General features: G+C 42.3%; 4 protein-coding genes across 4 annotated transcripts in view; 3 read left to right on the plus strand and 1 right to left on the minus strand.

Annotated features, from left to right (window-relative positions):
* Nucleotides 1–1,647: 1,647 nt before the first annotated feature.
* Nucleotides 1,648–5,593, minus strand: styxl1 (serine/threonine/tyrosine interacting-like 1). The gene is made up of 9 exons (XM_024011020.2): nucleotides 5,408–5,593; nucleotides 4,196–4,316; nucleotides 3,974–4,035; nucleotides 3,720–3,819; nucleotides 2,835–2,968; nucleotides 2,542–2,687; nucleotides 2,340–2,437; nucleotides 2,113–2,225; nucleotides 1,648–1,883 (listed from the first exon to the last, which is right to left on the minus strand). The coding sequence occupies exons 2-9, from the start codon at nucleotides 4,296–4,298 to the stop codon at nucleotides 1,752–1,754; spliced, it is 888 nt and encodes a 295-aa protein (XP_023866788.1). The 5' UTR covers nucleotides 4,299–4,316; nucleotides 5,408–5,593; the 3' UTR covers nucleotides 1,648–1,751.
* Nucleotides 5,594–5,940: 347 nt separating this feature from the next.
* On the plus strand, nucleotides 5,941–14,079 carry LOC139029532 (proline-rich protein 11-like). The gene is made up of 11 exons (XM_070449734.1): nucleotides 5,941–6,107; nucleotides 7,843–7,961; nucleotides 10,857–10,980; nucleotides 11,185–11,241; nucleotides 11,345–11,351; nucleotides 11,433–11,548; nucleotides 11,792–11,881; nucleotides 12,061–12,179; nucleotides 12,448–12,507; nucleotides 12,617–12,713; nucleotides 12,808–14,079. The coding sequence occupies exons 1-11, from the start codon at nucleotides 6,093–6,095 to the stop codon at nucleotides 12,871–12,873; spliced, it is 870 nt and encodes a 289-aa protein (XP_070305835.1). The 5' UTR covers nucleotides 5,941–6,092; the 3' UTR covers nucleotides 12,874–14,079.
* Nucleotides 12,896–18,113, plus strand: LOC111980485 (nonsense-mediated mRNA decay factor SMG8). Its single transcript, XM_024011224.2, has 4 exons — nucleotides 12,896–15,371; nucleotides 16,042–16,187; nucleotides 16,310–17,233; nucleotides 17,504–18,113. Exons 1-4 carry the CDS (start codon nucleotides 13,835–13,837, stop codon nucleotides 17,717–17,719), a joined length of 2,823 nt encoding a protein of 940 aa, XP_023866992.1. The 5' UTR covers nucleotides 12,896–13,834; the 3' UTR covers nucleotides 17,720–18,113.
* Nucleotides 18,114–18,766: 653 nt separating this feature from the next.
* Nucleotides 18,767–23,020, plus strand: part of LOC111980486 (protein yippee-like 1) — a 44,343-nt gene continuing 40,089 nt past the window's right edge. Inside the window, exon 1 of the mRNA XM_024011225.3 lies at nucleotides 18,767–19,071. The gene's annotated coding sequence lies outside the window, so the exon portion shown is untranslated. The remainder of the gene's footprint in view (nucleotides 19,072–23,020) is intronic.

Raw genomic sequence — 23,020 nt, forward strand, 5'->3', positions numbered from 1 at the left:
TAAAGTAACAAATGTTTACTTTCAATTTGGCTGGCAACAAAATACATGAGACACATAAGGAGCTTGACACATTAATATTGGCATTGTCAATAAAGGAAGTTGTCAAGTTTCATTGATTTTATCCGTGAAATGAAAAGAGCATCTGTGAAATGCACTGACATGTCACTCTCTACACTCTGGGAGCTGGGCCATCCTGAACAGTGATAGGCCGTTGTAGAGCTGCCAGAACTACAAACACATAGAACACAGTGGTGTCGCCCTCCCTCTTGCGCAAGGCATACAAGTGCAGTGACATCAATATCCAGAAATAACTTTGGCACTTTCAATACCCTAAATTGCTGAGAAAAGGATGGACTATGACCCCCCCCCCCCCCCCCATCATTTTGGTCATGTTCCTCTTAAACACGTGATCAGTGAGTAGTCATGATGACACACAACGATGTGTGACTTCTCTCTCACCAACTGTCAAATCCATGTTGTGACTCTCTCCCAGGGCTCGACGTCTCTACAGACAGCCACTCTGGTAATAGTACTGGAGAAACTGAACAAAACCTGTTTTGCACAGAAAACACAATATAATGGTACTGTATTAATACTGAAACTGTTCTACTTCTCCCCAGGTTTCAGATCAATCCCATTTTAATTTAAAGATGAATTAGTTGACATTTCTATTCAAAAGTTGAATAGTGTCATTTGTTTTGAATAATGATGGCCTCAGATAAAAACAACTGTATGCCACTCCATTGTCATTTTATCTCTAACTTAATGATATTASAGTTGTGACTTACTTTGGTACAAGCAATATGTGAGGAACTGATTACTGAACATCTGGTCGAGAATGCCTTCCGTCYTGTAGGACGGACAGGGCAGTTAGCTGCCCCAGTCAACTGTAAGTGCTGTTATGGTGAAGTGAAAACTTATAGGAGCAACATCGGCTCAGCCGCAAAGTGGTAGGCCACACAAGCTCACAGAACGGGACCGCTGATTTGTTGGAAAGGTGGCATCCTATGACTGTGCCACTTTGAAAGTCACTGAGCTCTTCAGTAAGGCCATTCTCCTGCCAATGTTTGTTTATGGAGATTGCATGGCTGTGTGCTCAATTTTATACACCTGTCAGCAACAGGTGTGGCTGAAATAGCCGAATCCACTAATTTGAAGGGGTGTCCACATACTTTTGTATATATAGAGTGTATGTATTATTAGAGCAAGATCATGGTGTGCCACTGTCCCGTTCTTTTCATTACATTGATTGCATAATCCTGAAAAATTGACACTTGCAAGAAGAAACGTTGTCCCTGTGTCATTCATCATTCCTATAGAATTCTCAGGACCTATCATTCCAGAATATCAGCAGGGCAAACGTATCAATGTGTATGTGTTTTTAGATGATCCCTGAGTCTTCAGAAAGCATGGTATTACAATACATACGRAAAGTGAATATCTTACAATGAAATTGTGATCAGTAAGCCTCACCAGCAATGGCCTGACAAGCGATGCTTGCACGCTGGTTCTTAGTACCACATAAGTGTGTGTGTGTGTGTGTGTATGAGCATACTTCAAATATTTGTCAGAAGAAGTTGGTGCTCAGTGCATACAAATGTTATCAACCACCCAAGAAGGCCCATWTAAAGAAGGTAGAAAACTTCATGACAAAAATATCCATGTCTTTTTTTATTTGCATTGGGTAATCATAGTCCCAGTGATTTACAGGGCTCTTCTAGACTCATTGAAATGAACAATTATCCATCATCTCAATAGCGGGGCTCTGCAATATCAGTCATTCTTCTACCCAGTGTGTGCAGCTCCCAGTCGGACAGCTGTTGTACAAAGCCTCGGTTTGGCCTCATGTTGGTTTTACATTGCAGGACATGCTCCCAGACCTCCTTCAGTGAAAAAAGTGCCATCGATATCATAATGGAGTGGGAGGAATAACAGAAAAATTAGCAGCTCACCAAATTCAGCAACAAAATATTATACAGTAAACACACAGTATTTTCATTACTAAGCCAAACATTTTTCAGATTCCAAAACCAGGAACTGGAACAGCCTGAACTTCTTCTATTTCTATTACACATTCCAAAGAAGACCCTAAAGTACATAAACATGACTTGCCCCCAGTGTATATTTCAAGTGGTGCAAAAGAAAAGCCATGGCCGCAGCACTACAGCGGCTTATTCCATGACTTGAAAAGATCAAAACTGCAGATCCAGTGTTGAGACGAGAGGCTAAAAGGGAACCATTTTCAACACGATAATAAACATAATATTAATAAACAAATAGTAACAACAAGTAATAACAAGTAACATCTAAAAAAGTGGAACAAAATACATTCAGCTCACCAATAAAAACACAAATCCTCTCAAAACTGGAGTACAGATCAGCCTCCACTGAATCTGACACATTGATGTGAAGGATGGTGTGGTTTCCTTTTTCAAACCTAATTTCAAAAAGAAAAAAGTTGTATTCAAACATAATAATTTTTTATTAACATTCATCCATAGTACTTGCTACTTTGACATGTAAATATGAGTCCTCACGCACATGTGACAACTGTCTTCAGAGACATTGACAAGGGCGCTCAGTTTCARATCTTTTAGGACATGGGGATTGATGGCCTGCTTGTAATTGCCCAAGTAGAGTTGACCTGGTAAGAGCTCCACTGGATAAGGTTTCAAGCTCTCCAATTCCTACAAAGTCACAATAATGAAACAGACAGGAGCACAATCTACGTAAATCAGCACATTGAAAGACTCTTATCACCTGAGTATGTTTTTCTTTTTCTCAACAGGCTCTCACAATATTTAGCAAAGGTTTTGACGCAATGGAGGCGTTACCTTTATGGTGTAAAGGATTTTCTGTGTCCTGAAGAAAGGATAAAAGGCTGAGAACCTCTGATAGCCTCCTTTCAGAATCTGGACAGGATAGCGGCTTGATTTTGTCAGGGCCTCAGCGCACTCAATAGCCTCACCTACAAACACACACACACAGAATAACTACAAACCATTCTTACCCATCTCAGGCTCCCGAGTGGMGCAGCGGTCTAAGGCACTGCATCTCAGTGCTAGAGATGTCATCACAGACCCTGGTTTGATTCCAGGCTGTATCACARCTGGCCTTGATTGGGAGTTCCATAGGGCAGCGCACAATTGGCCCAGCGTCGTCCGGGTTAGGGTTTGGCCAGGGTAGGCCRTCATTGTAAATAAGAATTTGTTTTTAACTGACTTGCCTAGTTAAATAAAGGTAAAAAAAAAAAAAAATATCGCCCTAATGGGATATCATGGATCTAATACTATTGTCTGGTTCATTCAATCATTGACAAGCTGGTTTGATTCAATCAAAAACAGTTGAGGTTCATTTACTTTAGCCTCACAGAGCTTAATTGAAACTAATCAAACACATTAAAAAAAGTCATATTTTTCATAAAATTATTTTATTAAAATCGATCCCTCATAGTGTGACTCCCGAGTGGCACAGTGGTCTAAGGCACTGCATCTCAGTGCTAGAGGCGTCACTAAAGACCCTGGTTCGATTCCAGGCTGTATCACAACTGGCCTTGATTGGGAGTCCCATAGGGTGGTGCACAATTGGCCCAGCGTCGTCTGGGTTAGGCCAGGGTAGGCTTTCATTGTAAATAAGAATTTGTTCTTAACTGACATTCCTAGTTAAATAAAGGTTAAATAAAAAATGGTCAGTGACCAGGCTGGTGATGTTCAGCTCACCTGAACCTTGTAAAGAACTGGTGCTGCTGTCATAAACCACAATATACCTCATACTCTCCACTTCCACTCCTACAGGCATAATGRGTTTGCCTTTAGAGTCCTGTAGAGTAAAACAATGACATCTTACTTATTACACTGCCGAACATTGCAACGTGTATTTCAAAATGGCAAAAATAATTGAAGCACAGTATTGTCATCCTAAGGTGGGATGAGCTAGTGTTGTAATGTGTTAATAACTGATTTGACATGCATACCCATTTTGCATTTCTGGCAGTAATGATATGGCTGGCATTGTACTGTCCTTTAGCACGGGCATCTGAGGAAACAGCATAACCATTTGTCCACTTTTCATAATAGGCAACTTTGAGTGTATTATATTGGACTGAATCTTAGAAATAAGTAACATTTATCAACACAATGGATTTGTTTTAATCGTGTTGAACTGATATGAATGTCTGCCCCTACCTGGCTCTTACCAATCAAACAGAGGAAGTTGAACTCTGCCAGTCTGGACAGGCGAGTGTACTGGTTGAGAATGTTGTAAAGCTCAGACGCCTCACAAAAGGTTGTTCCAGCCATTGTAGGAAACCTGACAACCTGAAAATAAAAAGTCAGTGTTTTGAAAACCCTGCATTGGACTACAMATTTACTAGCTAGTTAGCTCGTTCACCTCGTGCTTCAAATACTAAYTTGTGAAGAATACAAATATTTGTTTTCGCTGTACATCAACATATTTCTGCAGCTAGTTAGTCGAGTTTGCAAACTAACATCAGAAATCGTAGAGAACCCTAGTTAGCACAAAAAAATACTGAGCCTAATGTTTGTCTCTGCCATATATGAATTAGGAATTAGAAAACTAGAATGGCCATGAACCATTTTATTACAGGATGAAGGTCATCCATTTTGGTCAGGGAGTTGGTCAACTAGTGCTGTGATAAGATATTGTRTAAAATAATGAATTTGAATGATTGATCTGCACTGTATGTTTGTTAGCTAGCTAGCCAGACAGTTTTAGAGGGATTAATGATTCAATACATTTTTCAAATTAACTGCCAATATGCCAACATTCCAATCAAACAATGCAGGCACACAGCCATTCACTGGCTGAAATCAGTTGACGATAGGACTTAGAGACAAGTTGTATTTGCAACAAGTACTGATATTGTATCATATAAAAGCACTCACAGCTTTCMAATACATATTTTTCAAAACGAACGTTCGAAACAATATTGTGACTAAACACGCAACCCATGACAATGAACTCACAGATTTCCAAGAAAACAAAAATGTAGACATTTATGGTATGCATACATATATTTKAGATGCTATTTATAAATCAAATTGGTATAAAACCCCTATAAACTGTATTTATAGTTATATGACAATATTTTAGGTTGACAATTTATGATGTAACACATGCCTTACTTGTATTTTCCTGTATAAGTATAATCAGGATTATGTCTCTACTGCCAATCATTCCAATTAGACTACTTTGGGATTTTCCCTGACCATCGCAATATGACTCCCATTTGTACCCCATTCTGGAACTTTGAGGTTTATGACATAGCCCATCTAGTAATTTAATAAGATATCGTATGGTTTCTGCTAACAACACATGATTGGCTAACTAATTCACTAATGTTGCTAGTAAAAACCTGCAGGTAGTTAGGGTTAGGGCAAAATCTTACCTGGTTAAAATGACAAAATGACTTTTTCCACTCAAGGTAACTAACCAAAGGCGGTTAGTTACAACATTTCTGAAACATATTTGAGCAAAACACACGCAATATGAAGGAAAGGTTTGTTTAGGTTTTGTTGCTCGGTAATACAATAACCGGCATTGCGGTTGGCTGTACAGTACTAATCTGTGATTGGACATTCTACCTACGTTCTTGGGATGTGTTCGGGTGCGTTCGTAAATTCCCTCTGCCTATCTTTACTATTTTAGAAAAATCGCACTATGACCATTTTACTCGCCCTAGCAGARCTGGTTAGGGTGTTTTCATGTTATCCAGAGCGTTGGTGGCTGTAACCATGCTGTTGGCAACATTTTAATAACCCTTTTTGCCGACGTTTACTGAAACCGGCCGTATTCAATGGGTGTTGAGCGTTCGTAAATTCATCAGTTATTCTATTCTGCGCTCTGCACACTCAGACGACAGTGCTCAGAAATCGGAGCAGATTGTCAGAGCAAATTTACGAACGCACCCGTATTCAGTAGCCTATCCACGTACGTCTTCATCCAGCTGTTTGTAATACATTTCCTGATTTGTTGAAGCGAATTTATTACTACATTTTGAAAGCCTTTGCTTGTTGTTAAACAGCAAAGATTGTACACATATATGTTGTATTCTCTAGTTTGAATACGGTTTTATGGCTGGATCATGGGTATGTAACGTCAGTTATWCATGTCACTAACGTTAAYTTGCGTGAATAGGCAAAAAATATGAGACATCTGGATTAAACTACCGCCACGAATAACGTTAGCTAGCTAGCATTATGTGTTGCAAAAGTGCTGCTGGCAGCAAAACTAATTTGTATAGCTATGCATTCGTTTGGCTGATGAAGCAGAATGTGTTGACAGCTTATATTGATTCTTTAAAACAGTTTTGTAGATGTAGGTATATAAAAAAGCAGTTAGTCCAGCCTGCTTGTAACCGACTAAACTCCACGATTTACGATGGAGTTGAGCTGTGACGAGTGTGGGCGCACTGGAGCGCGACTWCACATAAAATCAACAATGTTGTGTGTAATTGCGGGCTATTCTTTGGGTGCTGAACCATGTAGTTTTTAATAAAAACGGACTTGTATGTGACGTCGGAGCTATAGTCTGTCCACACTAGTCGCCAATCAACTGCATCGCAAATCGTGGAGTTGAGTTTAATCGGCTAGCCTGTTAAAAAAATATATAATGTTTAACCCTTTTATTTAACGAGGCAAGTCAGTTTGTAGTTAATAGGTTAGCGAGTTATGGTTACAATTTAAGATACTCAATTATTGGACCTAGGTTATAGGCTGCCTAAAGAAAACATGGCTGGCTAACGTTAGTTTGTAAAATTAGATCTTGCCCAAATACCATGGCAGCCAAAACATTAAAAGTGTGTGTGTTGCACCCACAACATTACACGTGTGTGTGAATTTAAGTTTGGTGTGTAAAATATACTGAACAAAAATATAAATGCAACAATTAACGATTTTACCGAGTTACAGTTCATATRAGGAAATCTGTCAATTTAAGTTAATTAATTAGGCCCTAATCTATGGATTTCACATGACTGGACAGGGGCACAGCCATGGGTAGGCCTGGGAGGGCATAGGCCCACCCACTTGGGAGCCAGGCCCAGCCAATCAGAATTAGTTTTTCCCCCCACAAAAGAGCTTTATTACAGACATAAATACTCCTCAGTTTCATCAGCTGWCCGGGTGGCTGGTCTCAGATGATACCGTTGGTCCTGAAGAAGTCGGATGTGGAGGTCCTGGGCTGGCGTGGTTACACGTGGTCTGCAGTTGTGAGGCCGGTTGGACGTACTGCCAAATTCTCTAAAATGATGTGGTGGCTTATGGTAGTGAAATTAACATAAAATTTTCTGGCAACAGCTCTGGTGGACATTCCTGCAGTCAGCATGCCATTTGCACGCTCCTTCAAAACTTCAGACATCTGTCGCATTGCGTTGTGACAAAACTGCACATTTTGAGTGACCTTTTATTGTCCCCAGCACAAAGTGCACATGTGTAAGTGTAACCGGTGTGAAATGGTTAGCTAGTTAGCGGGGTGCTCACTAATAGYGTGATATAGCGCAAGTCGGTGATGTCACTCGCTCTGAGACCTTGAAGTAGTTGTTTCCCTTGTTCTGCAAGGGCCACGGCTTTTATGGAGCGATGAGTAAAGATGCTTCGAGGGTGACTGTTGTCGCTGTGTGCAGAGGGTTCCTGGTTCAAGCCCAGGTAGGGGCAATGAGAGGGACGGAAACAAAACTGTTACATAATGATCAAGTTTTTTCAGCTCATGAAACACTTACATGTTGCATTTATATTTATGTTCAGTATAAATAAGTAACTTGTGCACTAACCCATACATATTTTGAAATGTAACTGAATCCGACTCTCTTCACYGTGCCTTTAGGGACCAAGCAAAGCCTTCCTGCGACGAAGAAAGAAGAGGGCCAGCAGCAGACGCTGGGGGGCTGTTATGAGTAAAAGGCTTCAGGAAACACAAGAGCCCATCACACCTGTAACGACATAGTGAGTCAATTTATGGCTGTCATCACTGCAACATTTTAGTTCATACATAAATTATGTTTACATATATACAGTTGAAGTCGGAAGTTTACATACACTTAGGTTGGAGTCATTTAAAACTYGTTTTTCAACCACTCCACAAATTTCTYGTTAACAAACTATAGTTTTGGCAAGTTGGTTAGGACATCTACTTTGTGCATGACACAAGTTATTTTCCCAACAATTGTTTACAGACAGATTATTTCACTTATAATTCACTGTATCACAATTCCAGTGGGTCAGAAGTTTACATACACTAAGTTGACTGCCTTTAAACAGCTTGGAAAATTCCAGAAAAATTATTTCATGCTTGAAGTTTCTGATAGGCTAATTGACATAATTTGAGTCAATTGAGGTGTACCTGTGGATGTATTTCAAGCCTACCTTCAAACTCTGCCTCTTTGCTTGACATCATGGAAAATCAAAAGAAATCAGCCAAGACCTCAGGAAAAACAATTGTAGACCTCCACAAGTCTGGTTCATCCTTGGGAGCAATTTCCAAACCCTGAAGGTACAACGTTCATCTGTACAAACAACAGTAGCAAGTATAAACACCATGGGACCACGCAGCCATCATACCGCTCAGGAAGGAGACACGTTCTGTCTCCTAGAGATGAACGTACTTTGGTGCAGTAAAACGAGTCCTATATCGACATACCTGAAAGGCCGCTCAGCAAGGAAGAGCCACTGCTCCAAAACGCCATAAAAAAGCCAGACTACGGTTTGCAACTGCACATGGGTACAAAGATCGTACTTTTTTGAGAAATGTCTGGTCTGATGAAACAAAAATAGAACTGTGGCCATAATGACTATCGGAGGAAAAAAGGGACGCTTGCAAGCCGAAGAACACCATCCCAACCGTGAATCACGGGGGTGGCAGCATCATGTGTTGGGGGTGCTTTGCTGCAGGAGGACTGGTGCACTTACCAAAATAGATGGCATGATAAGGAAGAAAATATGTGGATTATTGAAGCAACATCTCAAGACATCAGTCAGGAAGTTAAAGCTTGGTCGCAAATGGGTCTTCCAAATGGACAATGACCTCAAGCATACTTCCAAAGTTGTGGCAAAATGGCTTTAGGACAACAAAGTCAAGGTATTGGAGTAGCCATCACAAAGCCCTGACCTCAATCCTATAAAAAATTTGTGGGCAGACCTGAAAAAGAGTGTGCGAGCAAGGAGGCCTACAAACCTGACTCGGTTACACCAGCTCTGTCAGGAGGAATGGGCCAAAATTCACCCAACTTATTGTGGGAAGCTTGTGGAAGGCTACCTGAAATGTTTGACCCAATGCTACCAAATACTAATTGAGTAATTAATAAAAATTCTTTGATCCCATGCGAATGTGAATGAAAGAAATGAAAGCTGAAATAAATCATTCTCTCTACTATTATTCTGACATTTCACATTCTTAAAATAAAGTGGTGATCTTAACTGACCTAAGACAGGGGATTTTTACTGGGATTAAATGTCAGGAATTGTGAAAAACTGAGTTTAAATGTATATGGCTAAGGTGTATGTAAACTTCCGACTTCAACTGTACCTACTCATTCCAGGGTTTTTCATTATTTTTACTATTTTCTACATTGCACAATAATAGTGAAGATGTCAAAACTATGAAATAACACATATGGAATCATGTCGTAAACAAAAAAGTGTTTGAAGAATCCCAAATATATTTTGATTTGTCTAAGYAGCCACCCTTTGCCTTGATGACAGCTTTGTACACTCTTGGCATTCTCTCAACCAGCTTCACCTGGAATGCTTTTCCAACAGTCTTGAAGGAGTTCCCGCATATACTGAGCACTTGTTGACTGCATTTCCTTGAACTCTGCGGTCCAACTCATCCCAAACAATCTCAATTGGGTTGAGGTCTGGTGATTGTGGAGGCGAGGTCATCTGATGCAGCATTCCATCACTCTCCTTCTTGGTCAAATAGCCCTTACACAGCCTGGAAGTGTKTTGGGTCATTGTCCTGTTGAAAAACAAATGATAATGACACTAAGCGCAAACCAGATGGSATGGCGTATTGCTGCAGAATTCTGTGGTAGCTATGCTGGTTGCGTGCCTTGAATTCTAAATAACTCACAGACAGTGTCACCAGCAGAGCATCATCACACCTCCTCTATGCTTCACGGTGGGAACCACACATGCAGAGATCATCCGTTCACCTACTCTGCGTCTCACAAAGACACAGCGGTTGGAACCAAAAATCTTAAATTTGTACTCAACAGACGAAAAGACAGATTTCCACCTATCTAATGTCCATTGCTCATGTTTAACTTTTAACAAGGCACACATGTTAATTGAAATGCATTCCAGGTAACTGCCTCATGACGCTGGTTGAGAGAATGCTAAGAGTGTGCAAAGCTGTCATCAAGGCAAAGGGTGACTACTTCGAAGAATTTGTTTAACACTTTTTTGGGGGGTTACTACATAATACCATATGTGTTATTACATAGTTTTGATGTCTTCACTTATTGTAGAAAATAGTAAAAATAAAGAAAACCCCTTCAATGAGTAGGTGTGTCCAAACATTTGACTGGTACTGTATATATAATGTATTCCTGCAAACACATGCTTTTAAATAGATAGTTATTAACTCAATGACTGGAAGTCTGTGGGAACAGCTAGCATGTCATTGTGCTAACACTAGTAGCAATGCACCCCCACTACCCCACCACTGCTGGGGGAAAAATCATAGGGGAAACACTGGTTATCTACAATGTCAACATGAATCTATGGCTGGCTGAATGATCATGCACAAGAAGGTGGACAATCCTATCAACTCATAACCCTTATCATTCTGTGTGTATTTTCTTAAAACTTGGAAATTGTGACCCAATCACCCAAAACCAGTCCAGCGCAACTAGAAGACCCCCCTGTAAAGAATGTGAAGAAATGGGTTCCTTTACTGGGTGTCAGAGTGTTGCTGCTGGCATTTGGCAGGATATTCCAAATCTGGAGGAACAGCCTGAGCCAGGTAAGTTTCTACAGCAAGGCTATGTTTCTAACAGGGCTGTTTTGGTTGARGGAAAATGTTATGTTAGATTTCATTCCCAAACATTTGCCTCTATGATTCGCTCTGTCAGTTACACTGACCCAATTTCTACTTCCATCTATCTATTGCAGTCATTTGCTGGATTTTTGAAAAAAATATCCTCTGGTGGGGGTATGCCAAACAGAGACCCTCCAGAATCAAATTGCTGAGAGGGAGATGGGTGCCTTGCATTCTGCTCTTCAGGTGAGACACCAACAATTACACTCCTCTGAACATACCTCATGGTATGATCATGTGACAAAAAGCCACATGCAGTAATGCGTCACCAAAGCCTATCTTGTTTCAGCAGGGTGGTAAGACTGGATGCCACTGCCATGGGACTGTGGCTGGTAGTTCAGTCTGTCTCATGTTTCCTCCTACCCTTCTTCCATTAGGCTGTGGCTCCAGTGTGGACCCTCTTCCTGCTCTCACACCACCACCACCTTCTCCATCCACCACTTTCCTGCAACCCTACATCCCTACAAAAAGAGTGGCTTCCAATACTCAACAGGTAAGAATATAATAACTCATCTTTTTATTTGGTGGTCATAGATCGATTTCTGTCCCGTGTGGTTCAGTTGGTAGAGCATGGTGCTTGCATCGCCAGGGTTGTGGGTTCAATTCCCACGGTGGACGAGTACGAAAATGTACTGTATGCACTCACTACCGTAAGTCGTTCTGTACAAGAGTGTCTCCTAAATTACTCAAATGTAAAATGTATTCTCTCCTATGATCTGACCTCTCTGTCACTAAGGAGAAGCAGGACATAYWGGTGGCCATGACCCTCAGGGATTTACAGGCTGTTAAACTGAGAAAGGTTATTGTCAGCAGTGTGAAATCAAAGGTAAGCAATGTATATCCTTAGCATACTCAAAAATTTCTGCTTCCACCTGTCCAAAATGGAAGCTTCACAGGACACTCCCACATAGCATGCAGTAATGTGCCTGACTCTTTCTTGCATTTCCAGCATAAGAATGTACAACAAGGCCATTGTCTGAAAAATGGGTATGTCTTTTATTTTAGAGGACTCCAGAGAAGATGCATGACCCTCTGGTCACTGTGGCAGACCTGCAGAATGTCCGTCTGAAACGATCCCACTGCCAACTGCCCCCTAAACTTCTCAAACACCTTAGCTTTGGCAGGTAAACATATCCCATATTTCTTAATCGGCTGCCATTTGTTTTGTGACCAGGAGATAGCACAGTGTTCTCCATCATGGTCCTGGGGACCCACCACATGTTGTCCAGGCTTTTTYCCCCAGGCCAGTTATGATAATTAAATAATGTTTATCAGGCCTGGAACAAAAGCCTGCACACYAGGRTTGAAGAACAGTTTTTCAAACATTTGTTTTCTTGATTGGATTTATGTTGTGTTATTSTGGAGATTATCAAATGTTATTTCCCACTCTAGAACACCTACCAAAAGCCCTATGAATCTGCGTACACAGCTGAAAAGGGTTCAAATCAATAGGTAATGCATTTCAACACTCAAGTGCTTTATTCTGGGGTTCTTGTGTAACCTGAAAACAGGAAGTCAAAGGACTATCATCAAGTGAGAGCTGAGTTTGACTACTCTTTAGGAGTCCTGGTGGCACTCCTCTGTTTGATAAGGAGAATATGGAGACGGGCACTGGCCTCACCCCCATCATGACTCAGGCCCTGCGATGCAAGTTCCAGGTAGATCACTCTTTACAGAGCCTGTGGCTTATGCATGTGTGGTTTAAAGGTGTGTCCCCTTTGTCACCACTTATATTGTTCTGTATCCCCTCAGAGTGCCTTACCACGAGGACTGTCTCCAAAGGCAAAGAATCTCAACGAAAGCTTTGATCAAAACTGAGACATTTGTTGATGTATACACAGATGTCGATCGAGACTAGTTCAAATGTAACGGAAAGGCAGCTGCCATGATGAAAAGTTCCAGTGTTGTATGAGGACGGTATGCAAGCTATAGATGTAACTATTGGCACAATGCACATTCTCTAGCACTTTCTGGTTTCCACTGCTAAATGGGTTTCTGCATTCCATTGCTGGATGTGTTATTTCATACTTTTTCCATTGYTGAATGAGTTACTAAGTGCTAGGTAGATTGAGGATGAAAAGAGGAAACACTTGTCTTGGACCACAATTTTAAAAAGGACATAAAAGTTCTAAAGGCAAGATCCTTGACCGCCCCACTATATCAAACATAGGTTTGGTCAATCCCAACACTGCCTCAAAACKGCATGCTTCTTGGAACAGTGACACCAAGGAGGATGTTAAGTGAGCGATACTGAGATTTAAAAGGCAGTAGTTGAGATACTCTGAACATGTTGTGGAAACAATCGATGATATGTTACTTGGAATGAGTGAGAAGCATCACTTGGTTTGAATGTGGTTTCAGTTTAATCTTTTCTATGAGGAAGTCAATTTTAACTGTTGTAAATGTATCTGAGGATCTATGTTTGGAAATTGCACATTGACTGGGGGACCCTATGTTTGAGCTATTAAACGCTATTTGTTACTTTTTCCAAAAAGCTTCTTGCATTATCTTTTGATTTTCAAAACATTTTAACATTTTCAGCACATTGTTTTAAAAAGTATTTTAACCACTTGTGTTTAAAAATACAATTTAATTTGTGATTTCCTAGACATGTTTAGGAAACACGAAATAAATGAACAAAAAAAATAATGTACCTGTTTAGGTTGCTGGAACGCAGAAAATGTATGTTGTTTCTACCACAGAAGTATAAGGTTTCTACACGGAACATTTTACTTGTGTTCACGGAAAGTGGCCTTGTGCGCAGCTGTTTATCTTCCCCATGATATGGGCGGAAAAAATGGCGTTGCCCGTGAGTGTGGGAGCGCTTCTAGAATCAGAAGTAATAGAGGATCCATTATACAAAGATGAAGGTCTCTGTGTACTTGGTATATTCGGTAAGACTGCAATGCTACCCGGATCACCGAAAGAGTTTCTAATCAACACGCTCGCGGACAAGCACATCTATCCACTATTTGGACTGGATGAGACAGACAATCATAACAGTGGAAGCTTGATTCAGGCGTACTACAGCCAAGAAAACCGCGTATTGTATCTGGTGCTTACTTCAGTTTGTGACAACCGACAGCTTTTGTGGGCGTGTGAGTCTTTGAGTACGGGCGTCGGACACTCGGAGGCGCACGAATTCTGGAAAGGAGCGGATAAACAGCATTGCTTAGCATTGCTTTACCTATTCTCGTTGTGCCATGTCCTGCTACTGGTCCATCCTACATGCTGTTTTGATGTCACCTATGACAGATTGTTCCGTGCTCTGGATGCACTTCGCCAGAAAGTTCTGCCACTACTACGTGCTGCAATCAAGGATTCGATAATATCCAAAGAATGGAAGGTGAACTGCCGGCCCTGTCCCCCTCGCCTGCTATTCGTATTCCAGATGAATGGAGCCCTGCGAAGCTATGGTGGAAATGGTTCAGACCCTTCTGGAGGAAATGCTGATAAGCCCAAGAAACACTCGCCAAGGAGACGCCTCCAGCATGCATTGGAAGACCAGATATATCGCATTTTCCGGAAAAGTCGGGTCCTCACCAACCAGAGCAGTAATTGCTTATTCACTGTCCCTGCTAACCAAGCGTTTGTTTACGTGGTGCCTGGGCCAGARGAGGACCCAGTGGCAGCCGTGCTAGGACAGCTGCGCTCCAACTGTKCCCTGAGGGAAAATGACACCAGCACCTTGGTGTCTGGACCCAGGCGCTACCAACAAATGCGTCACTCTGCAAGACAACCATCCTTCAATGTAGAAAGCAGCAGCCTCTCAGGGGGGCAACTAGTAGACTGTAGTCTGAAGGAGTTCCTTTGGCAGCATGTCGAACTGGTGTTGACCAAGAAAGGCTTTGATGACAGCGTTGGTCGCAATCCGCAGCCTTCTCATTTTGAGCTGCCAACCTACTCCAAATGGGCACAAGTGGCCTACAGGCTGCATCAGGTCATGATAGCCAACACAGAGGAGGAAACTGCAGAGCTGGCTGTCAAAGTGCAGAGTCAGCTTAAGTTTTTGGAAGGTTTCCTGGAYGCAGATGCCAAGTTCTCTGAGAACCGCTGCCAGAAAGCCCTGCCACTGGCACATAGCGCCTACCAGTCTAACCTTCCCCATAACTATACCACCACTGTACACAAAAACCAACTGACACAAGCACTTCGGGTCTACAGCCAGCATGCACGCGGCGTAGCTTTTCAGCGCTATGCCTTGCAGTTGCATGAGGACTGCTACAAGTTCTGGAGTAATGGGCATCAGTTATGTGAAGAGCGCAGTCTAACAGACCAACACTGTGTGCACAAGTTTCACCTGCTGCCTCAGCCAGGTAAAGCCTCAATCACTGTACGGAACATACTACTGTTACTATAATTTCTAAAATAKTTCTTATTTATTACACAAATGAAAGGTATCATAACAGGTATCAACAGAGTTGGTGGTCAGTGTACCTCAGAATATCAATGTTGAATTGTGGTGTTTATTATGGCAAACTGTCTTCTATGGGGTTTTCTCGTTTGTGCAAAAGGCTGTCCTCTGTGACACGGAAACTGATAAGTGGTCGAGGAGTGTGTCAATTTGTTAGTAGGCAAACGGAAGTGTCCTCCTCGATATCCACCTTTCATCGGGGATAGTCATGTATCTTACCGCGAGTTTTGAAATCTGCCACACCCCCTTTGAATCAGCGTTTGTTTTGTCAGAGGAGAAAAACATGCACACATAAAAAAAACAAAAAAAAAACAATATGCTACTTATTGTTATCTATATAATGTCTTGCACAACTTAATTTGTTTTGATGACGTTACACATTTATTTTGGGTTCCATCTTGTAAACGTCATTTGCCTAATGACTCACGAGTGGAGAAGGACCGTCTCATTTCAAGCAAGCACATTTCCATCCACGTTCACTCTCCTTGATTAACTTTTACCTTTTTCAAAAAGAGGTGAGAGGATGCATGAGGTGAGCAAATCAATTGATAAAAGGCCATTGTCATCTGCAGATGAGAAGCCAGAGCTGGACCGCAACCCGCCCATCCTCAACCACAACAGCAGGGGGCGTTCCACTAGCTCGTGTAACTGTGGCTGGAAGCAAGCCCCTCGTGAGGACCCCTTTGACATCCAAGCTGCCAACTACGACTTCTACCAAGTTAGTATCCACTTCAACAGATCTCTGCAGAGGACACCAGCATAACCCCATGATCTCTTTAAAAATCTATTCAATTGTACTTCAGTCTTGTTTACACTTTGTCTCACTCTGTTGCCTTGTAGATGTTTGAGGAGAAATGCTGCGGGAAGCTGGAGAGGATCGACTTTCCTGTTTTCCAGCCAAGCACCCCAGACCCAGCCCCGGCCTGTGAAGAAACACCCAGACCCACTGAGGTGGCTGCCCCAGTCCCACCGTCAGGTTCAGAGCCTGGGTCAGGGCCATCAGAGGGGGAGAGGCTAAAGGAGAGCATCCCAGCGTCCCACCCGGTGTCCCACACGCCCGGAGAGAGCACCAGCCTCAGCCTGGCCCTCAGCCTGGGCCATTCCACTGACAGCCTAGGGCCTTATGGAGATGGAGGGGGCGGTGAGGGCCAGGAGAAGAGGCCCAGCCTGGTGGATCGCCAGGCCTCCACTGTGGAGTACCTTCCAGGCATGCTCCACTCAGGCTGCTCCAAAGGTCTGCTGCCCAAGTTCTCCAGCTGGTCGCTGGTCAAGCTTGGCCCTGCTAAGACCTACAACCCCCACACTGGCCTGGAGCAGCCAGGCTTCCTGCCTGGCTCCTCCTTCCTCCTGCCCTGGGATGTGGTGATTCGCTCCCGCTCTGAAGAGGAGGTGGGCTTAACTGAGCCCTTGGATGGGGGACCCTCCTCCTGGCCGGCCCCCAACAAAACCGTGGCGGGGAAGCGAGGGAGTGCAGGGGGCCTTGGCCGGGGACGCAGGCGGGATGACGTGGCCCGGGCCTTTGTGGGCTTTGAGTACGAGGACAGTAGGGGCCGGCGTTTCCTCAGCTCAGGACCTGATAAAGTGGTGAAAGTGCTGGGGCCTGGAGGGGCCAAAGAGCCGGCCACCAGGGCCCTGAACACAGACATGCCCCTGTACATTCCCTCTCCAGCCCAGGGGCGTGGCCTAAAGACCCACTACGCCCAGCTGGCGCGCCTCTACATTGTGGTCCCTGACGCCCCCCTGGAGATAACACTCAACCCACAGGTACACTTGCCTGGCATACATTTCCCTATCAACTGGTGTTTGTCACCAGGAATAGATGAGAGGAATTTACTTACCTATCTTGATAGACAAGCTATTATGCTAAACTGTCAGTACAATTACAACTGAACTCATTGTGAGTTCTTAGTGTAGCAATATGCTGTRTAGAGATTAATTTTGTGTTGGCAAATAGTCCCTTTGTTGATTAATGAGAGATGTAATGCTTGATTAATGTTGACTGTAAAACGCTGCCCCTCTTCTTTTTGTTCTTAGGTCCAACCCGGCCCCCCTCCATGTCCAGTGTTCCACCCCGAGCAGACAGAGCTGGTGCTGCCCCCTGATGGCCTGTGGGTCCTACGTTTCCCCTATTCCTATGTCACAGACCGTGGCCCATGCTACCCACCTAAAGAGAACCAGCCCCTGGCCAGCTACAAGGTCCTCAGAGGCATCCTGCGTGCCAACACTGCAAGCCCTCTTCCACCACAGTAACCYCTACTCACACCATAGCACCGCAATGTGACTCTCGCACTTATTTGAAAGGTTAGTTTAAAAATGACTGAGTCAGTTGGACCGTGTTCTCTTGCCTAGTGTTGTTTCATCCCCTAAAATACTATTTCGAGTTAAATAGAATTGTGCTGGGTTAGTTGATTTATGAATGGCAATCTAAAAAGGAAAAAGGTGTTGATCTGCGTCTCCACTTGGATATATTCAAAATTAAGATCTTGTTCTCTGATCTTTTGTTGTTCGTGGTATCTTTTTAACAGGGTTGTCAGGTGGTATTTTCAGCTCTTACACTAAAAGGGCAATCTATATAAAACACTGGAAAATCATGTTTTTGACTGCACTGGGCCTTTAAGGAGAGAATAAATTACATTTTACGGATCCTTGTTTGTTGGCTTTATTCACTGTTATTGTGCACAYTCAATACAGCCTGTATAGAGGCTTGTTTTGAGCTAGGATCATTGTTCAGACCACCATATAAAGGTGAGATCACACATTACAGTTAGTCATCAATAAATAAAATGGCATGCAACGTTTATGTGAAGCCTAGCCACAGAATTCTTAGATCAATGCACAGCACTAGATGTCGCTATTAACCAAGTTATTGAGTRTGGCGTCATGAGAAAGTTCTCTACGTGGGCCCCTAACAAAAACAGTAGTTATTTACCTTGCAGAAAGATGAATAATCCTAAAGTGCTTGGCATGTGTCTTTTTTAATATCCTTTTGTCCTTCAGGCCTGGTATGTATGGATGGCATGATCATGYATGCCTCCAACTTGTATTATTACAATGCTTAAATAAATGGATTGTTCTGCAGGTACAACGTTTGCTGTTGAGCTGTCTACCCGTCATGTATGTAGCCTATTTGTCCATCATGACATAAAAAAAAAAACTATCTTGCAATTTGCCCGTGTTGTCTGGTAAATTGAATTGGTAGGCTTACTGAGACAGTGTGCAAAGCGTTTCTGTTTATGAACTCCGCTATTGCGGTCTCCCACACTTATGCTTAACGAACAGTAGGCACTTATTTTTYTCCGCGCAACGATTGGTCAGCCATTACCATCTGTAGCCAATGGGCACAATGTTGCTATGCTGTAATGTTACATTGATTGGTTCCCTTGACTGTCCGTCTGCCTCAGACGGGGTACTGTCTTTGCGCAATAACATCAACTCAAGCGGTGCGCTCAGTATCGGATGGACATCCTTCGTTACTTCTTGAGCATTGAAGTTAACGCGTAGAAGCAAACCTTAACCCTCTAAACGGAATGAGAAGGAATTGCCACATAAAGTTGTGATCGGCAAAGCAYTAGAGACGACGATTGACTTTTCTCTATCCAAAGGTAAAGGCAATGCTTATTGTTATTGCGCAACTGTAACGGTACATGTTTAAAACGGACTGCATCTTGTCCGAAAGTTCATAATGGGGCCTGAGACTAGATTATAACTATTTGATAACAATTAAACGATAATACGATTCTGACCGACTGTGCTTCGTGTATAACCTACAGGTATAGTATATGATGCGAGTAGGATTGATGTAAAATATACGCGGTGGCACTACATGCGCTGGTTTTAGATTACACAAAGTTGRCAGTGTCGTATTCTGCACCACCGAATCCAAACATTGCTTTTGGTGCATGCGGACGATGGAAGTAGAAGTTGCAAAGAGGAATCCGCTATGATATTGTTTCGGTTCTGACATGTTTTTGTTGACAATCATTTTTCATTACTTATGCCATATTAATATAATTGACAAGCTTGTATTGGTTGTTTTAACAGTCATTCAAAATGTTACCATCGTTTAGTGGTTGTAACAATATGCTGTAATAAATGTAACATCTGTTATTGTCATYAGTATTTTGAACCTTTAACAATCTTTCCTAAATGACTCTCAGTGAACCGATAGAGGCCTCTCACTATCTTGCTATAGTCTCTTGCTTAAAGACCATACCAAAATAGTGAATCCAGTTTGTAAGGTCGGGCCACATAAACGGATGACAGCTGGTTCCCCTTGACTAGTCTACTCTAAATCTCGACAAAGTTGGCAGAGAGCAAAAGGTTAGCTATTTATACCCACAGTAACATCTCTGTTCATTTTGACATTTTCATTGATATCTAACTTGGTTTCCTATTTAGTCATAATGACCTTACCTGGCATATAAATAATTCAACTTAACAGGTAGTTTTAAAACCACCAAAAGGAAGCTACCTATGGAACACATCATAGCAGATGCATCATGTGATATGGTCAAGAGCTTCCAGCATAAGCATGAAATCAGTGCCAATATGTCAATCAGTGCAACAAAGATATAGCTSTGTGGGAGTGTTGTGTGGGCCAGTAACTGAAAGGTCGCTGGTTCGAATCCCMGAGCCGACTAGGTGAAATATCTGATGTGCCTTTGAGCAAGGCACTTAACCCTAATTGCTCCTGTAAGTTGCTCTGGATAAGAGCATCTGCTAAATGACTGAAATGTTGTTTTTTAATATGTAAAAAAGGTTGTGAGCCCYGGGGCCGCCTGAGTAGGAGGCTTTCTCTCTGTCAGTCGGCATACAAATGGCTGTGTATGGCTAGACCTGAGGTTAGTATGGTAGCACGCTTTGGAATCAATTGCCATCACAGATGCTGGGGGGAAAAATCTGGGCATAATGTCCCTATAGGTGTAGACAGGTACAATACAATGTATAGTAAACCTGGTGATACTCATAGTCAGGAATGTCTTACAATTCAACTTTAATTTCCGCTGAAGAGTGTCCGGTTTTATTTATTCAGTGTCTACTCCATTGTTTTTGCACCTTGTGAGGTAACTATGGTATACGTTCCCTAATGCACATCAGATAATGCAACACAACACTACAAGACGGTCCCCAAATGGATCTAATATTTGTGTGTGTTCACTGCTTCCTATCATCTTGTGTGTGCAAAAAGAGTGCTATTCAAAGGTCATTGCTGGGTGCTCATTTGGCAGTGAATCAATTCAGAGACCAGCTCTCTGCATTGGCTCTTTCATTCATCCAATGCTAATAAACAGAGGGAGGGAGCATGGCAGGGATGTTTACACCTCTATCCAACTGGTCACACCTATTTCCTGCCAGTCATTCACACCAGCTGGGAGTTAGCAGAAAGTTCTCCACCCTGGCCTCCTCGCATCCAGGAGTCTGCCCTGTGTTGTGAAGGATGTGGCACATTCCATGTCTACATTTTAAGCAGGATCTGATTGAGATAAAAGCCTAGAGACAGTGTATTTTTGTCAATGCGTGGCGGTCAATATACGCCTACGTGCGCGTCAGTGTGTGTGTGTGCATATACAGTCGTATGAAAAAGTTTGGGCACCCCTCTGAGGCTGCATAATAATTTACTCTGTCGTCACAGAAAATTTTCACAGTGGCATGCCATTCATTTTCTAATAAAAGCTGAGTACTGGGGTATTGTCCAGACAAAGATTTTTAGTGTAGCAATATTAAGTTGTATGAAATTAAATCAGATGTGAAAAATATGCTATGCAAAAATGTGGGCACCCTTGTCATTCTGTTGATTTGAATACCTGTAACTACTTAGCACTGATTAATTGGAACACACAATTGGTTTGGTGAGCTCATTAAGCCTTGAACTTCATAGACAAGTGCATCCAATCATGAGAAAATATATTTAAGGTGGCCAATTGCAAGTTGTTGTTCTCTTTGACTCTCCTCTGAAGAGTGGCAACATGGGGGCCTCAAAACAACTCTCAAATGACCTGAAAACAAAGATTGTTCAACATTATGGTTTAGAGGAAGGCTACAAAAAGCTATCGCAGAGATTTAAGCTGTCAGTGTCCACTGTGAGGAACATAGTGAGGAAATGGAAGACCAGAGGCACAGTTCTTGTTAAGGCCAGAAGTGGCAGGCCAAGTAAAATATCGGAGAGGCAAAGGCGAAGGATGGTGAGAACGGTCAAAAACAGACCACCTCCAAAGACCTACAACATCATCTTGCTGCAGATGGTGTCACTGTGCATCGTTCAACAATTCAGCGCACTTTGCACAAGGAGAAGCTGTATGGGAGARTGATGCGGAAGAAGCCTTTTCTGCACACACACCACAAACAGAGTCGCTTGAGGTATGCAAACGCAYATTTGGACAAGCCAGCTTCATTTTGGAATAAGGTGCTGTGGACTGACGAAACAAAGATTGAGTTATTTGGTCATAACAAGGGACGTTATGCATGGCGGCAAAAGAACACAGCGTTCCAAGAAAAACACTTGCTACCCACAGTCAAATTTGGTGGGGGTTCCATCATGCTATGGGGCTGTGTGGCCAGTGCCAGTACTGGGAATCTTGTTAAAGTTGAGGGTCGCATGGATTCCACTCAATATCAGCAGATTCTTGGGAATAATGTTGAAGAATCAGTCACAAAGTTGAAGTTACGCCGGCGCTGGATATTTCAACAAGACAACGACCCAAAACACTGCTCAAAATCTACCCGGGCATTTATGCAGAGGAACAAGTGCAATGTTCTGGAATGGCCATCCCAGTCCCCAGACCTGAATATCATTGAGAATCTGTGGGATGATTTGAAGCGGGCTGTCCATGCCATCAAACCATCAAACCTAACTGAACTGGAAATGTTTTGTAAGGAGGAATGGTCCAAAATACCTTCATCCAGACACTCATTAGAGGCTATGGGAAGCGTCTAGAGGCTGTTATTTTAGCAAAAGGAGGCTCTACTAAATATTGATGTGATTTTTCTATTGGGGTGCCCAAATTTATGCACCTGTCTAATTTTGTTTTGATGCATATTGMACATTTTCTGTTAATCCAATAAACCTCATTTCACTACTGAAATATTACTGTGTCCATCAGTTATTTGATAGATCAAAATGAAATTGCTGATCCAAACACCCAATTATTTATAAATGGAAATYATGGAAATTGTCAGGGGTGCCCAAACGTTTTCATACGACTGWATACAGTACCAGTAAAAAAAAATTAACACCTACTCATCCCAGGGTTTTTCTTGATATTTACTATTTTCTACAATAAAGATAAATGATAGTCCCATCAGAGTAGTGAGGGAGGCAATGCTTACCCTGTGATAATCTACTAAAAACAGCTGTTAATGAAAAGCAAAATAATAATAAATAAAATGATCTAATGTTATCTGTTTTTCTCAATGATTCTGGTGGCTTTTATGCTCAATATATACACTCGTGGCCAAAAGTTTTGAGAATGACACAAATATTAATTTCCACAAAGTTTGCTGCTTCGGTGTCTTTAGATATTTTTGTCAGATGTTACTATGGAATACTGAAGT

This window comes from Salvelinus sp. IW2-2015, linkage group LG20, assembly GCF_002910315.2.
Source record: "Salvelinus sp. IW2-2015 linkage group LG20, ASM291031v2, whole genome shotgun sequence".
In the NCBI taxonomy this organism is placed as follows: domain Eukaryota; kingdom Metazoa; phylum Chordata; class Actinopteri; order Salmoniformes; family Salmonidae; genus Salvelinus; species Salvelinus sp. IW2-2015.